This window comes from Aythya fuligula, chromosome 1 (genome assembly GCF_009819795.1).
Source record: "Aythya fuligula isolate bAytFul2 chromosome 1, bAytFul2.pri, whole genome shotgun sequence".
Taxonomy (NCBI): domain Eukaryota; kingdom Metazoa; phylum Chordata; class Aves; order Anseriformes; family Anatidae; genus Aythya; species Aythya fuligula.
The window spans coordinates 205,543,930-205,560,932 of record NC_045559.1 but is presented as its reverse complement, the minus strand read 5'-3'; the positions used below and the strand labels follow the sequence as shown (position 1 = coordinate 205,560,932).

The 17,003-nt window shown below is 39.2% G+C and overlaps 1 protein-coding gene across 1 annotated transcript in view; it reads left to right on the top strand.

The window, feature by feature from the left end:
• The window catches only part of C2CD3 (C2 domain containing 3 centriole elongation regulator), a 48,919-nt gene that overhangs the window by 3,661 nt on the left and 28,255 nt on the right, over positions 1–17,003 (top strand). Inside the window, exons 5-17 of the mRNA XM_032201538.1 lie at positions 343–475; positions 2,005–2,133; positions 3,295–3,439; positions 3,827–3,987; positions 5,984–6,199; positions 6,661–6,773; positions 8,447–8,565; positions 9,588–9,710; positions 10,886–11,338; positions 12,260–12,411; positions 13,681–13,924; positions 14,487–14,670; positions 15,340–15,520. Coding sequence (XP_032057429.1) covers positions 343–475; positions 2,005–2,133; positions 3,295–3,439; positions 3,827–3,987; positions 5,984–6,199; positions 6,661–6,773; positions 8,447–8,565; positions 9,588–9,710; positions 10,886–11,338; positions 12,260–12,411; positions 13,681–13,924; positions 14,487–14,670; positions 15,340–15,520 — 2,353 coding nt within the window. The remainder of the gene's footprint in view (positions 1–342; positions 476–2,004; positions 2,134–3,294; positions 3,440–3,826; positions 3,988–5,983; positions 6,200–6,660; positions 6,774–8,446; positions 8,566–9,587; positions 9,711–10,885; positions 11,339–12,259; positions 12,412–13,680; positions 13,925–14,486; positions 14,671–15,339; positions 15,521–17,003) is intronic.

Here is a 17,003-nt window from a genome sequence, read left to right as displayed (position 1 = left end):
ACTTTAAATTACACTGCTGATGAGGCATCCTAAGGTGACAGGCTACTTTTCCATAAATTAATCTTGCTCCTGTTTCTTAATTAACACCCTTCTAATGCCTGCCTTGTGTGTGCAGATGAGTTATTTGTACAGCTGTGAGTGGGAGACTGCCAGAGGATTGCTGTCACTCCCAGCTATGCTTTATGGTGTATGGCATGCACTGAACCTCTATTATGTCAAGATCTCTTTATAGTAGTATAAAATAGAAGGTCTGTGACTGTATCCAGCATGTTTACTGTGTTTACACACAGCTTTTAAACTGCATTTGAATGCTGAGGTTTCATCCTTCCACTTATTTCTCAGCTCTTCTGGATCAAGGCAATAAACTCCGCGATGCCATGGTTGTTTCTGCAATGAAGTCCAGCCCGGACATGGAGATTGAACTGAGTGAAGTGCCTCCTTTTGTGGAGACGGATGGTTTCAAAGCAGCAGCAAAGTAAGCTTGGGAAGGGGAAAGTGAGATTTAGCTCCAAAACGTTAATTTTGAGGCCTTACCAGGAAAACTTGAAATACTGAGATTCACGTGATGTATTTTAGCATTCTCAGTCAAATGGGAAATTAATGTCTTCATCAGGAAAAGTTTCCATTTTGTAAACTGATTTTAATCGTTGTGTAGTAAGCCTTGATTTAAATAATTCTGTTTTGCACTGTTTTTATATATAGTACAGAATTATTTCATAATGAAATATCAAACGTTGGTAAACAGTAGGAGTATGATAAAGAACATAGCAAATTAAATGTTACTTGCTCACAGAGAACAGGTTTTCAAAGAAATATAAGTAATTAGTGACATAAAGTGAGTGCTTTTGTATATTCTAGTTTGCTTCTATTGGTGCCAAAATATCCATGAATATTTGCATCTATACCTGTGTTCTCAGAATTAGCAGTCATCATTCATTTATATATTATATATATTGTATATATTTAGATATATTTATATACTTATATGTATATATTATATATTTACTAGCAGATGAGTAAAAATGAGTATTCCTTTTCAGCTTCTAACTCCAATTTTTTGTTTTGTAGTAGATTTAGTAAATATTCTCACTCCAGTGAAAGTGAAATTTAGAAGCATTAAGACAAGTGCACATTTTTGCAAGATAAACGTTAAATTCTTACTTTTGGAATGAGGTGAATAATTGCTTTTTGTTCCACTGTAAGCCAGAAAATTGAGTCATTCTTTAATAGCCATAACTGCTGTTGCAAATACAATTCAAATCACTCATATGTGATTGTAGTAAATAGTAGTAACACTGTGTTTACACTTTTTAAAGACCTTTTGATATTAAAAACATCTAATTAAAAAATGCAGTGGAAATGAAAACATAAAGTTAGTTTTTCTCCACTTTTTTGCGGTTTTGGCATTGCCATTTTCTCTCCAGATCAGCACTGGATCAAAAGTCACTATCATGTGAAAGACACTTGGTGAAATATATAAAAATTATCGGTGGCTCTCAGTTCATCTTTTGAAGTGTACATGTGCATACGTGCTTCCTGTGCGATGAATTAATCAGAACAATTACACAAGTTAACATTCACCATACACTGAAGACCTCACTGTCTGTAAGAAAAGAAGTCCTGGTGCTTTTGCTCAAACTATTCATTAAAAAAAAAAATAGATGATTTGTTGGACTCTACAGGAAAAATTCACAGAGTGTCACTTATAAACATCTTGACTTTCTCAAGCCTCTTCCTTGCAGTAACTGTGTTTAAACTGCAGGATTGGGCCATCTTGACACATTGCAAAGTGTAAGATTTTTGAATGAGAAACGTGACTGGCAGCAGACTGCAGGGTTGTAGGAAGTTTTTGTGTACCTGGAGGTTAAGCTACAAATTGGAGAAGGAAAATTGAATTGGAAAAACCTTTGCTCTTTACCCTGTTTGTGACTGATATCCTGAGTGTGCCAGAAAGATTTAATACCTTTATTTTTCCTTTTACTGCTCTCTGTGCTTGTTAACCAGGAGCCCAAACATCTTGAACTCGCATTTTGTGCCTGCTCCTGAAGATCCCCATCCCTTCACATCTGACATCACAAGTCAGCAATTGGACCTCAACTCTGAGGAGAGAGCAATACAGTTACTGCTGGGCAAGTGAGTGTAACACACTGAAGATTACTGTAGAATTGCCCTTTTTTGTCCACTTTACACTGAAAAATGCCTTTTGACCTTCATATTCTCCACATTTCTTTATCAGCTTGCACTCAGCTTTAATATATGACAACCTCGGTGGCTCAAAGTCCCTTGCTCTAAAGAAGACAGGAAGATTAATCACAATCTTTGATAAAATTTAAGTTACTTAAAAGTTGTAACTGTTGTGTCCTAAAATATTGAAATGGAAGTAAATACAGTGTTTCTTTGAAGAACTTAGTCTGTAAATTAAAAATAGAGAGGACTATTAGTTATTTTTAATCTTTTTCCAAGTATTAAGTTGACTTTGCTCTCTTATTTTGTGAAGAGTAGCAAGAGTATAATCAATACTTACATTGTCTCTATTCCAAACAGGGGTAGGAGGCATATGACTTCTGTGTCAGATGTGGTTCAGAATTTCAGTTCCTACGTCCTGTTCCCTGCACTTATTTTTTCTCTGCGATTGCTGGGTAACAGTGAAGAGTTTGCAGGTCATAAAATGGTTTTGAACTTATAGCACAGATAGAAAACACTTAGAAACCAAAAACTAGAAACCAAACAAAACTCAATTTGCTCTAACCATGCTTTAAAGATAGTTTTATTTATGTACTGAAACACAGTTTGTGTTTATTTTTTATTATTCTTAAGAATTACTGAGAGCTTAAAGAGACCCAAAAGGTGTACAGAGCTTGTGAATTAGTATTATAGGTAGCTGTTTTCAGATACCTTTCACAATGAGGGTCATCAAGCACTGGAACAGGTTGCCCAAAGGGGCTGTGGAGTCTCCAAGGTAGCAGATATTCAAAACCCAACTGGACAATTTCCCAATTTCCATGCTCTAGCTTTGAGCAGCGGGTTGGACTAGATGATCTCCAGAGGTCCCTTCCAACTCCAACTGTTCTGTGGTTCTATGTGCACGTATTCACATGTTTTTTTTATTTCAGATAGGTCCAGAGATGGTATTGCAAGGACTATTAGCTGGGCAATCATAGTTTGGCTGTTTCCAGAGGCAGTGTAGCACAAATCCAGTATAAAATAGCCAGTATTGCCAGAATTTGTATGAAATGGACTGCAGAAGTTGCAATGCTAAGCTATGTTTTTTTTTTTTTTCTCTTGTGTCCACAGTGCTGACTTATCTCCTGTGCATTTCTGGGATCAGACAGGTTCCCTTTGGGATTCTCTGTCCATTGGGAGCGAGGTGTATGACAGCGAGCTCAATGACCCCCACTACGACCAGAGTCTGCTAGAGAGTCTTTTTTACACGGCTCCTGTAAGTGCAAAGCAAAAGGAAGGTGCTTAAGATGCAGTCCCTAAGGGGAAAGAAAATCAGGAGCCTGTATCACAAATAAATTAAAAAAATCAGTAGTAGTAAAGTTTAATAAAGTATCGTACAGAAACTTGTAAGAATGTTGCTTAAAATTAGTAATATTAATAATATTAATACTATAAAGACTAAAACGTCAGGTGTTGAATTTGGAAATCGTGAGGACTTAGGCTGTCCACAAAACCTTGTTTTTTATACGTCTGTGAAAAAAAAAATGACAATATTATTTGTTTCAAATTATGCAATCCATAAGCTGTGGGTTGTATTTTTCTTTTTGTATCCCTTTTTGACAATAGCTGACTTCTTATTTTGCGTGCATTATTTCCATTTCAGAAATCAGACTCCAGTTTAAGTGATTTCCTCAGTGATGAAGACGTTAACCCTCCCAAAGAAACAGGCAAGACAAAAACTGTGAAGAAAGCTGATTCTGCGAATCCCCAGAAGGATTCTAGTGCCTTTGATCAGGATCAGAAAGTGACAGAAATTAAGCTCAGGTAAATCATTGTGACTCCTTTAGCAGCATCTTGCTTATTGTAAGCTGCTGTTGGCAAGGATGTTATGCTATGCTAATGCTATAACTGTGTTACCATGCTCTGTCATTATCACACAATTTACTGAATAATCATTTTGGTGGGGAATTTTCATAGCATTTGTGCGAATGATAGAACCCAGGGGTAGCTGTGTGGTTACAGAAACTGTTTTAAAGAGGTGTAATTAGTGAAAATTGTGAGTTTGACAAAAACGCAGTGAGCCTAATAATATTTTGAACTGTTAAAATAGAAATGCTAAGGTGTGAGCGAGTCTTTTGAGCTCTCACCCTGTCTTTTGGAACAGTGGTCACTTTGTAACCTTCACCATAAATTAGTCCTTGTGCTGGAGAAAGCAGACTCCAGACCAGCTGTGTACAGTCCTGTGGCCTTGTGTATGTACCAGATATGAACAGCTCACATCCTGTGATCTGTCTTTGTGTAGCATTTCTAAGTGTGTAAAACATGAATCCACTTCACAGGAACAGAGATCACAGCAGCAGAGCATGTTTCACTGCTGCTCTGTGTTCTCTTCTATATCAGTTGTAATAAATTTCTTCCATTCTGACCTTAGCTAAATATTTTTTTTTGTTCCCTAACACATAACCAATAAAACTGCAGAATATTCTGGGATCAAGATTACTCTTTTTCTCTTGTGCTTTGACTTTCCCCTAACTTGGGTGAGGAACAAAGTTCATTTTTGGTTTTGTTTGTAGTCAGATACACTTTCGGCTTATCAACTAATTATGAAACCGCACATGCCACAAAGGAGCAAATGTCACGTAACTTAAATGCAAACCAAAAGCCTGAAAGCCCTTCTATTAATCACAGAATCACACTGTTGTTAAGATTGGAATGTACTTTTTGAGATCATCCAGCTCAACCTCCTGCTCAGGCAGGGTCAACTAGAGAGGTTGTCCAGGACCATTTCTGGTCAGGCTTTGAACATCTCTGCAGGTGGAGGCTCCACAACCTCTCTGGGCAACCACTTGTGGTATTTGACCACCACCCTCACAGTAAACAATTTTTTTTCTAGTTATGATCAAGCTTTTTCAAAGAAAGCTAACTCTTCTGAGATTTGAAATGAAATTTCTTTGATGTTGAATATATTTTAAAAGTTTACACAGATTGCATATTGTCACGTTTTGTTTAAATAAGTAAAAAAGCTTCTGGTTATTTCATGTAATTTACAAAAAGAACCAGTAGCATTATGCTTCGTTTGCTAGTTTGCATGCATACGTACAGAAGATTCTGGGTTCTAGCAAACAAACAGGAGAATTACAGTAAACAACAGTGAATTAGAAGTTTCTCTGTTTTATGTGTTTGTAACTGTATCCTTCAGAAATCTGGTTATCAAGATTTACTAGTACAACACCAGTAAGTATTAAGGTTTGGATTTTTTTTTTGTCCTAATACAGCTCCAGACAATTATTTCTAAAACTTTTATTACAAATGCCACTGTTTTTATATTCAAGTAAAATTCATGTCTCCAGAGGCATCAGTACAAAACCATTTCCAAGTCAAGTCTTAGAAATACATTGTAAGTGAGATTATAAATTATGACAAAATTCCTGCTGCTGTTCCTCTGCAGCAGTGATGGATCCAAGCTGTTTCTTCAGCTCTTGTTGTGTAGGACATGAAAAATGCTTTTCTTTTTGAAGAGTTCACCTGCAATAAGCATCTGTCAAAACTCCAACAGCATGGAACGTGCTTTTTTTTTTTATTTATACTGCTACTAGTAGTATATATACTACTATTTTATTTATATTTATTATTGATGCTGCATATGGTATGATTTCTGTTACAGAGACCACCAAATTTGTTGTAAAAGGTACATTAAAATGTGTTTTTTAATGATCCAAGAGCAATTTTTAAATAACATCCTGCCAGGCTACAATTTTCCCTTCACACAGTCATGTTAAGAATGTTTGTGTAGACCTGATTCTCAGTTTTGTCTCTGCAGCTGCTCTCCTACTAGACAACTCACTCCTCTGGATGTTCACACAGAAGATATTCATGTTGCTTCCTTGAGCGTAGACAAGTTGGTTTTGCTGGGGAGAATACACCTGGCCAGAGTCATCATTGAAAGCTTGAGAATCCCTCCCGAGAGCACCCAGATTACCCCAAGAAAGAAAGGTTTGATGGGGAAGCCTCCAAGGCCTGCATCAGTTAATAAGTGGTAAGGGGGATTGTTTATTACCAGCTTCTTACCTGTGCCTTGGAGGTAGATGTTCCTGAGGTCTGTTTTGTCTCCAGTTTTACCTAAGCTCTTCAGGCTTCTGACGTCCTCCCATTTCTCTGGTCGTCTCAGCAAACTGTATGCTAAAGATTTCTAAAAAGTAGAGGTGGGAATAGTTTGCCCCGATGTGGTCTCACTTCAGGCTGTATTATTTCTAGTATTTTGGAAAAGTACAAATACAAATGTGCTTTGTACGTGGCTGTACACTGAAAACAAAAGGCATTTTTTAGAGGAGAACCAGACTTGCACATAACCCATTGAAAGAATAAAATAGTTTAATTCTAAGATAATAGAGTGACTTAATAAATTGTGAATACAAAGTTTGTCTGCTATGTTTAGATTCATTATGTGCAATAGACTTGAGATGGAGTGTGATCACCCATTCACTTTTTTACTCGCAGTACCTTCTTCGTTGAGTACCATTTTCCTGTGGGAGCCTCCAAGAACGAAAAAGGACAGGTCTCTGTGACCACAGAAGTAGTTCGAATAGCTTCAAGTAAAATCACAGACGGTGGTAAGCCCATTATTTTTCCCCTCTAGTATTCAGTCTTGTTGCTTGTGACATCAGTTAGAAATTAGTAGCGTTTTCTTTGCTGCATGAAAAATATTCTATTTTGTATTATGATTGGTGGCACTTCCACAAACAGAGTTTGTGCACTGCAGGTAGTGGAATGCTCCTCTCTGGGAAGAAGAAACTAAGTGATTTTTGTTTTTCTTTCAAGAACTAATCACATTTTTTTTTCCTAGGGACAAAAATAGCAGGTCAGTATGTCCATTCCTTCATGTCAACATAAAACCAATATCCTTTCTGCAATAGCACTGAAGGTGATAAAATCTCAAATAAATTAATTAAATAAATTTTTATCTCAAATAAATACCTAGTTTCTCCAGGTACTGAAATATGTCACGTAACATGCAAGAGCTCAGAGGCTCCTGGATCCAAAAGCCCCTAACAAGTCCTGCGCTCCAATCAGTAGATGTTCATCTCTTTACTGAGTTACCCCTCCTTGTATCCCTGAGAACGTTTTAGGTTACGTATCTGTCCTTGATGAGCAGGAAATGATGCATTAGCATCATTCTTTGCCCAGTCTTCCCAGAAACTGGAATTCCAGGGTGACTTTCAAATGCCTTCCCCATCTGGTCATTCACTGGCTTCGCATCTTTCTCTATTGAACTAATTCTGAGTTCTCCACCTGTGTACAGACAAAACTTCTGAACCTTGGCTGTTTGTACCACAGGGCTAATACAGGCTCCTGCACTTTGTCTTGTGTAGGTAGATTCCAGCTCTTTGGAACTTAGAAAAATCGATGAGGCCAGAAATAATTTGAAGAAGCCATCTAGGCAATCCAAAGTCTCCTCATCTTTCCTGAGAGCTGCTTATCTCATTTGTTCAAGATCCTGAATGAGAGTGATTCCTTAGCCTCCCCGGGCAAGCTACAAAAGCGCTGCCCTTCCTGTCAGGAAGCTTTCCTTATATCTAACCTGAATTTTTGTCATCATAAGAATACTTATTTTATTCACTGTGAACAAGGAAAGCATACTACTTGATCACTGTTATTGTACTTCTCTTTTCCAGACTAAGCACCAATCCGTTCAGTCTTTTCTTGCAGATAATATTTTTTCCTGAACCTGTGATTATTCTTGCATCTCAGCTTTTGACTCCGTCTTTATTCAAAGTGAGCCAAAACTGCCTTCCTGCTATTTCCTGGCCTTAGAAAATAAAGAACAGTTTAATTTGGGCTTGATGCTACTAAGTAATGCATAATTAGATGATCATGTGTATATCGGAGGAGTGATTATCTCCACAAGAAAGTCTATTAGTATTCAATTAATTTTGAATATTTGTTGCTCCTTTGAGAGAGGAAAAAAGTTAATTACCCACTGACTCGCAGCATAATTTAATAGGTTGAAATGTTGAGAGATTCTTGTTGAGGGTTCTAGCAACATCTCTTCCCCTTCCAGCCTTTCCTAATCTCTTATTTTGGCAGTTGTGCAAATGCTCTCTGGGTATTTGTCCATCATTGCCAGAAGAGCCATCACTTTTCCTCTCCTGCCTCCTGAACTTCCTATGTCTCTATTCACCCTGCATATTCTCTGCAGAGACTGAAGATTTCTCTGTTTCTGATTCACTTCAAAAGACAGGTATTGATCCAGCTAAGAGCTCACAAGTCTCTGTCTTCCTTGCAGTGGTGAAATTTCAGCAGCGGTTTGTGTTCCCTGTTCGTTTCGGTGGAACGATGATAGAGCACTGGTGGAGCTCTGACCTTGCCTTTAAAATCTACATGAGAAAAAGCACCCAGAAAAAGGTACTCGTTAAAAATTGCTTATACTTTGTGTCCTGAAAAGCAAAAAAATAAAGTCTTGGTGTTTCAGTTTCCTCCAGATAGTTCTGTACACTGTGCAGTAGCTTCAAGTCTTAAGCAATGCTTCTTCTTGATTGCTGACATCTCAGCCATCAGAGGCAAAACACACAAAAGCAACGTGGCTTGACTGAGCAGCTTCTTAACCAACCCTTGTAGGTGTTGCGTAGGGAAATGACACTGTGCAGATTCTGTAAGTTGAACTAATTGCTCTTGAATCTTGTCACCCAGCTAAATGATTTGCTGAGTTCAAGACAAGCAACAAAAAAAAGCCTTTCCCTTATCTTTACACAGCAAGAGCTCAGTTTTAAGCATATTGGATCAATTACAAACCTGAGTCTTTAATGAGAGCACAGGTAGTTTAGGTACACACACTGAGTGAACGTGGGTGCACTTGGTATCGTTGCTGTGATCAGGGTAAGGGGAATAATGTGAGTTGTGAGAAACTGGCATAACTTGCACCTCTAGGAAAAAAAAATCTTTATTTTGGGCAAATAGATGCAAGTAACCATATTTGCATAATCATCTGCATGTGTTAAAAGTCAGTTAGTAGTGTTAACTCAGCCTAGGTTTTGTTTTCATCACCGCCAAAGATATCTGTTCATCAAAGATATCTGCCCATCTGTTCTAAAAGGAGCTTTTCTTAAAATGAATTAATAAATTTTGTCTTTAAGTATGGAAATCTTGCTGAGCAGTGAGGATTTGGAATGTTAATTCTTGTATTAATCTGGAATTGTTTACAGTAGGTGCTGCAAGAATTTTCCTTACAGTTTTCCTAGTGACACTTGAAATTGGAACTAAGGGAAACTTTCCTACAAATCCCTGTTGATACCACTAATAAAGGTGGGGAGGATGAGTGGCTGACCATGGCTTTCCAGCTCTTTCAGAAGTCTTTTGCTTCACAGTATACTCTAAATTGTTTAGCCCTGACAGAAAGCTTACAAAATAATTTCTTTTTCTACCCTCAGCCAGTGGCCGTTGGCTCAGCAGTGCTTCAGCTGTGCAAGGTTATTCAGTCGGAGTTGCTCACTGTCAGCAACGAGATACCTGTGGAAAAAGAGGGAGATCAGATACAAGTTGGACCACTGAAGGTATGGGTTTTACTACACACAGTTTGAGTTAAACCACCCATAGTTACTGAATTTGGCCAGATGTTCTCTCTTTTTTTTTTTTTTTCCCCCCTCTTTCTTTTCTTCTAATTTGCCAGATCTCAGATATGGAAGTCTGCAAGGCCGATACAAGATCACATGAAACTTTCTTTTTCCATGGGGTTTTTGGAAAAATATTTAGCACGTTCTCCAAGTCTAAGGATTTTGGTGTGTGAAGTTCTTCTGGCTGCAGAATGAAACAAGAGTCAATAAGCTAGGGTTTGGGTACAGAAACCAATTTGCCAGCAGACTTTGAGTGGCTCCAGGGCTGGGAGCTTTGGCAAAATGAGAACAGGGACACTGCAGCTGGACTCAGCTAATGAGTCCACATCAAACTTCTTTGGCTGTTTCTGACAGATGGTCTTGAATGCCTCTTCTTTGGATGTGCCTTTTATACCCTTTAGCAACAGATACTGTTTGGGATCTTTTTCCCCATTCTCTTGCCTCATTCCTCCTAATTCTTAGGCATTTTTAGAATTCTTAATTCTTGAGTCTGGTTATTTTATTTCCCTTAACTGGGTATTTTATGGCTTGAGTCCTTTCTTTATGTGCTGCCTTATCTTCTGAGTTCAATTTGTTGTTCTTCCTGTCTTGTCATGTGAGGAAAAAATAGGAGCCCACAGAAGGGCAAGAATTTAGGGCCAGCTGAAATCAGCAAGGAATGCAGAGGTGAAAGAACTTTGATAGAGAAACACTTCTTTTTCATCATTTTCCTTGAGCAGTAATTGCTGTAACAAGGTGAAGATAATGATAATTATGATGTTTTGTCACAGAACTTTTCACCTTGGCTAATTAAATGTTCAGTACACTTTTCAGCCACATTCATGACTGGTTTTACTTTTTTCCTTTATTCATCTGCACTTGTATATTTTTGTACTTGGGTTACTGCTTTATCTGATAAAACTGGTTATTTATCAGCGTATTTTGCAGTTATTTAACAGTTTATTTTGCACTCAGAGCTGTAGCTTGTAGCCAGCTGTATCTAAAGGTAAGCACTCTGGGTGATGATCTAACACAGTTCTGGAACAAACCACACAATGCTTTGTTCCTGAGTTCACGTTGCAGTCTCTTGTCTTGGCACATCTTCTGATCAGCTCGCTCTGCCTTGTTCCGTACAGGTATCCTTAGAGCTCGCTGCTGACAACAAAGACTTCACCAGCACCACTGCCAGGTCAGCAGCGGCTGCACAGCAAGTCCCAGCTCATGCCATAAGAAGTCCCCGGCTGGAATTCCGGGAGCCCAACAGGAATGGTGTAAATGCTGAAGGCTGTGTGAAATTCAGCAGCCGTGAGGACCTGCAGAAGACAGGAGCAGCCAGCACGAACGTTGGGTGGCCACCACAGGCTGTATCGGCCTCTGGGGCCCGTAATCTGATGGCACAAACACCTGCATCTGAAGATTACGGGTTATTGCTGCACGTGCTGCTGATGGTGCCCGATGGGAAGGATTTTATTGCTGAGCAGTACTCTTCTTGCAACGTGTATTTAAACTGCAAGCTGCTCAGCACAGAGGAGGCGACAAGATCTGCTGTCATATGGGGCACGACACAACCCGCCTTTAATTTTTCTCAGGCAAGTCACCTTTCTTCCACGTTAAACTGATTTAAAAGTGCTATTCCACCCCGACACCTGTTTCAAAGATGATTTTCTGTATGTAGGAACCTCTGCTTGGCTCTGTCCAACACACTAAAAGTACTTTGAGCATTGTTTTGGCTGCTTTGCACAGTTTGAAATGCAGCTCCTTGAATCACCCAAATAATAAATGAGACTCGAAGTACAAAAGAGAAACAGTTGGAAAAGTTTAGGTTAAAACTGGGCACAAAATTTGATGTCTCCTTTCTCTGTCTTGAAAAGAAAGCATTGAGGATGGCATCCTAATATGTAGATGTAGATTTTTTTATTATTATTATTTTGTTCCATTGCTTTGTGTTCTCCTTCTTCATAACAGATTTATCAGCACAGAAGTGGGAGTTTCTATCCTAACATGGGCCAGAGCCTTCCCGCAGCAAACAGCAGAATTTCAGATATTTAATAATTTGAGTTTGTGATATTTTCCTGGACATATTTCCTTGGAAAAGTCAGGATGCTCTAATGCATTTGCTTTGTTTTTAGCAATGCCTAGTGATTTGTGAGACTTCTCACTCTTCAACTGAAAACGTGAAATGTACAAACAGCACGAGCTGTCTGAAATAGTTGTGTGAAATAATTTAGCTGTGGTTTAGTAAGTAGGCGTTAAAGCTAAAAGCAATTGTTTTTAAGGTAGTTGGTGATCATGTGTTAAAGTTTGTATAAATTGCCTTTATTTTCCTAGCTTGCTCTTTTCCAAGCCTACCAGTTTTCTGACACTTACTGGGCAATTTAATTTTTAATTTCCATTTCTGAAGAACACAATTCTGTATGCTGTGGAATAATACAGTGCTACCAGAACTCTCTGCACAAAGCAAATAACTTCCAGTGTGTTCCGTGTCTGAATTCTAAATTAAACTCTTCCAGGTGATGCCTTTTTCATTGACTTCCAAGCACTTGGAGCGGCTGAAGAACAACGTCATGATTATCGAAGCATGGAACAAGATGGGAAACCCTGGCAGTGACAGACTGCTGGGATTAGTGAAACTGCCTCTTCATCAGTTCTACATCTCATTCAAGTAAACAGCTTTGTTCCACGTTTTAGTGGGTCGGAAGAAATTCTGACTTTCAGGGAAAGAAGAGCAGGATGGCATCTGAGGTGTTGTGGGAGGGTTCTCAATCATGATTTATAGCAAAAGGCGTTTTTGTCACGCTCGAGCTCCCTCTGACACTTCTACACTGATCAGTGTCTGCATAAATTATAGTGTCCTGGTACAGAAATAGAAGCAGACAGTGAGAAATAGACCCTGCGCTGCACCAGGCTGGGATCCAGGTTAACTTGTGGAACTGTGAAAGAGTAAAACTGCAAGAGATCACAGTGACTGCCCAGGAATAGTGATGCCACTGGTGATTTTCCAAGGCTGTGACTGATGGAGCGATTTTGTTCTTGGTTCTACTCCGCATGGATCCAATTGTTAGGGGTGCTGCCAGTTTGCATGGCACGGGATCGTGCTTGTGGTGTCAAAAACCTGTCTACTGCACGTGGTAATTGTTATTTTATCCAGTGGGTCTCTCCAGAGCTCTTTATTCTTTTTGCTTCAGTGTTCTGGCTTCTTCTTCAGTCAAATAAAGTACCCACTTAAAGTAATTTAAATTAATAGCAATACTGGACAGAAAAGACTCTTTCTAATAGAAGGGATCAGTTCCTTTTATTTTGGTCAGACTAGTGGTAGGTAGAAATCAGCTGGTGCTGGAGCTGGCTTGCCACTACTTTATTAATTGTTAGTGTGCCATTTGTTAGTGGCTGGGTTTTTTTTATGTGTTTTTTTGTTTGTTTGTTTTGTTTCATAGAGTCATAGAAGGGTTTGGGTTGGAAGGGGCCTTAAAGCCCACCTAATTCCAACTCCCTGCATGGGCAGGGACACCTCCCACGAGACCAGGCTGCCCAAAGAAGGAATTTAAATATAGTTCATGCATATATTTTGCTTGGGTCTATCTTCAGTGTGTTACTAAAGGTTTTTGCATTTCTGCAGGAGATTGTCCCCATCCCTGCTTGTCTTCCTGCCCAAGTCCATCCCCAAAGGCATATAACTACCTCATAACAATCATATATGGCTACAGTAAATTAATTAGTGCTGAAAACGGCCTTTTCCAGTCAGCACAATGTGGGGCTGAGCTTTATGAAGGCTGTAACGTGATGGAGCTGAATTTTTGAGGGAGAGAAATAGATTGGTTTCTAATGACATTGAATGTTCCATCTAAAATGAGTTGTGTGATTGTGTTCAAATACAGATGGCTCACTCTCACGCTTTGTTGTTTGCTTGTTTGTTTGTTTTAATCTGTTCTAGGGATCCAAAGATTTCCCACCTGCTCCTGCAAGCTCAGTATCCCGTGGTTGCTGTGGACAGCTACATGCCCGTGATAGATGTCTTTACGGGCAGTAAAAGTGGAAGCCTGCGGGTCATTCTGGCGATGGGGTCAGCGGATCAAATAGTGGCACTGCAAAGGCTAAAAAACGAAGAAGGAACGGTGCCTCCCATCACCCGGCGCCCTGCCCACTCTCTGGACCCTCCTCCCCCAAAGCCCACAATGGTATTGTTTACTAAATTCCCCTTTTTTTTATATATATATTGCTTTTTTATTTTTTTTTTATATCACTTATATTACTTCTAAGGACACGTGAAAATAATTTTACCTTTGGGTTCATCAATAGACCAGTGATCCCCAATCTTTTTGATTTGATAACCAACTTAGTTATGGATAATCGTGTTCTGTGCAAAATTGCATTGTTTGACTCCTTTCTCATCTGCTTTCTCTCCAGTCTGGACATTACTCCCCTTCTTACTGCCCTGCACGTCCACCCCTTCTATTTACATGACAAATGCAGTAAAAAAAGTCTAGAAAATTTTAATTTTCGCAGCCTAATTCTGTACCATACAGCTTTTGCCACTACACTGTATACACGTAGACTTTCAAGCTTTTTATGTGCTGTGGGTTTTGGTGTCTGCAGGAAAAAATGCTGTCAGGCTTTCAGAATTTCTGTGAGCTTTAGGGAAAAAATGGCAGATGTCTGAGCTTTTTAGAATCTCATGTTCCTAATCCTCGTGTGCTTTTTCATAAACAGTTTTCCATGTGCATTTATTTGTTTTATTAGCTGTTAGAGAGAGAAGGGGAAGAGCTGATGGAGCACGTCTTTGAGATTCACGTGGAGAGCGTGAAAGGACTGACCCCCCTGCAGTCCACAGTCTGGGGAGAGGCTGACTGCTACGTTCAGTACCATTTCCCAGTGCAAGAGCCTGGCTCTGGTGCATTGCAGGGAACCGAACTGCACGAGGATGGTAAGTTTGTTTTATGACACCTCCTTATTTAGAGTTTTGGTTAAATATCTCCTTAGAGATAGCTGAGTGCAGGTACTGACCTTCTAGCACTTGGGTTAGGTCAGTAAATTAAAAGGTTGCTTCAGCTGAGGCAGATGGCAAAGTTTCCAGCAAAAAAGGTGCCTACTTTTCAATCTATTCACACAGTACAGTTTTGAACAACTTTGCAGGGAACACTAGGACTGTGTATGGTTAAATTCATCAAAGACTTTACATGCACAAGCCTTCTGAGATACTCATTTTTATGGATATGCCAAGAAAAAACCACCTGTTTTAAATCCTTGGGAGCAGCAAGGAGTATTTAAATAACTGCAGTTGTAGAAAAGGACTGCGTGGGCACTGTGTACTTTAAATCATTAATATATGCTCTGTTAAATCATTAATGTATTTGCTCTGATTTTGGCCAGGCTTTTTAGCACGTATGTGACACTGCATGAATGTGGCCTGATTGCTTCTAGGTCCATCACTGCTTTCCTGTCCCTACACAGGTCTTCCCAGCACTTCTGATTCTATGTTAACTTCCCCAAAACCAGTTCAGGTGTTTGAAACTTAGGCTGTGATTGTCTTCTGATTCTCTGCTTGGATTTGAATTCAGCAGTGGCTGTTTAACCAACTCTGTTTGACCCGTAGGCATCAAGTTAAAGCCTTTTCGCACAGCGACCGCTTTGTGCATTCCCGATCCTGTCTTTAATGATGAGCATCACCATTCCTTGTTGGTTCCTGGCGATGTCCCAGTTCAGAGGCTCCTGGTCAGTGCATTTATGGCACCTGGAGCAGTTGGAGGAGGAATCCAGTTTGAAGTTTGGTGCAGGTACAGAATAACATCATATTCATTGTAGATGTCACAGCAGTACAGATGGAGACGTGTCTGGTATTGCAAAATCTCTAGCTGTGGTTATTGAATAGTAAGGGAAAAATTGGATAACTCATCAGCATCTGGTGATGAATATCTGCATTTAATATTAAGACATTTGAGCCCTTTTCCACTAAAACTGCTGATTAGCTTTTTCTCCTTACAAGCTCATTAGCAAGCGTGTGCTAGCTAATAAAGCTGTAACAAGGAAAGGGTAACACAGGGTAAGATATTTTGTTATTTTTCCACTTTATTACCAGCATATTAGTCTAAAAACAATGTTGAAATACTTGGCACATCTACATTTTAATAGCACCCTGGCAATATGATTGCATTGTTTTGGTCTTTTTCCCTCATACAAGTCACTGGCTTCAAGAGAATACACACGAAAATGTTTATATATTGTATTGTTTTGTATTTCTAATATTCTTCTTAGATCATTGAAGAGTGTTAGCCTATGTTTGTGCCTGTTTGCACAGTATTTCATGATACAGATAAGATGAAATTGTCTCATTTAAGCAAAGTTCAAATCATCATTTCTTTGGCAACTGAAGCTAATTACTAGAAACAGTAACTAGAGAATATAAAGATGGGCAACTTTAAAAAAGCCTAATTAAAATAACTATCATCTCTTCATTCTGTAGGAAACGAGCCAAGCTATTAAAAATTCCCAGGTTCATTATTGTATGCTGGATGTGTTCACACTGATGTTGGTAATGACCAGAGCAGCTGAAGTTACAAATTGTTAGTACCTGGCATCCCAAATACACACTTTCAGGACTTCAATTTAATCTTGCCCTAATCACTCTCATGTAGTGGCTAGTAGAATTAGGCTCTTTCAGGACAAAGGAACAAATTAATGAGCTGGAAACTTTTTAAGAATTATGTAGACATCTTCTTGCCAGTTTGCAATATTTGCAATGAAAAAAAGCTTGCCAACAGATCCTAGTAATTAGGAGGGAGCTTAGATACTGATTACAAGATTCCAAATCAGAGAGTTCTTGCTATGACACCGTCAGCATCTAAGAATTTCTCCTAGAAGCATGGCGAGGGTGGGAATAGAAACCAGCAGGTGTACTACAACAAGATGTTGGGACTGAAGTCAGGCAGTGCTCTATTGAGGGCTCAAACAGTCTATTCATTACCCCAAAATGCAAAGAGGAAACCCAAGTCTATGTCACTGCTCCTGAAAACACAGTGGATGCCTTTCTCTGGTCTCCTGGTTCAGTAGATACGATGCCAACACTGTCTTTAAGCTGAGTGAAGCAGAGTAGCCCAGTTAGAAACTGTCTCGAGTCACTTTACACACTCACAAACTGGCACCATAAATCTGTTCCACAAGTAGGATTTTGATTTACTAACAGACACTGAGAGTGGAGAGAATATTTTGTGTTAGATCCTTCTCTTCTTTTCCTTTAGGATGCCAATTTTGAGTAGAGTT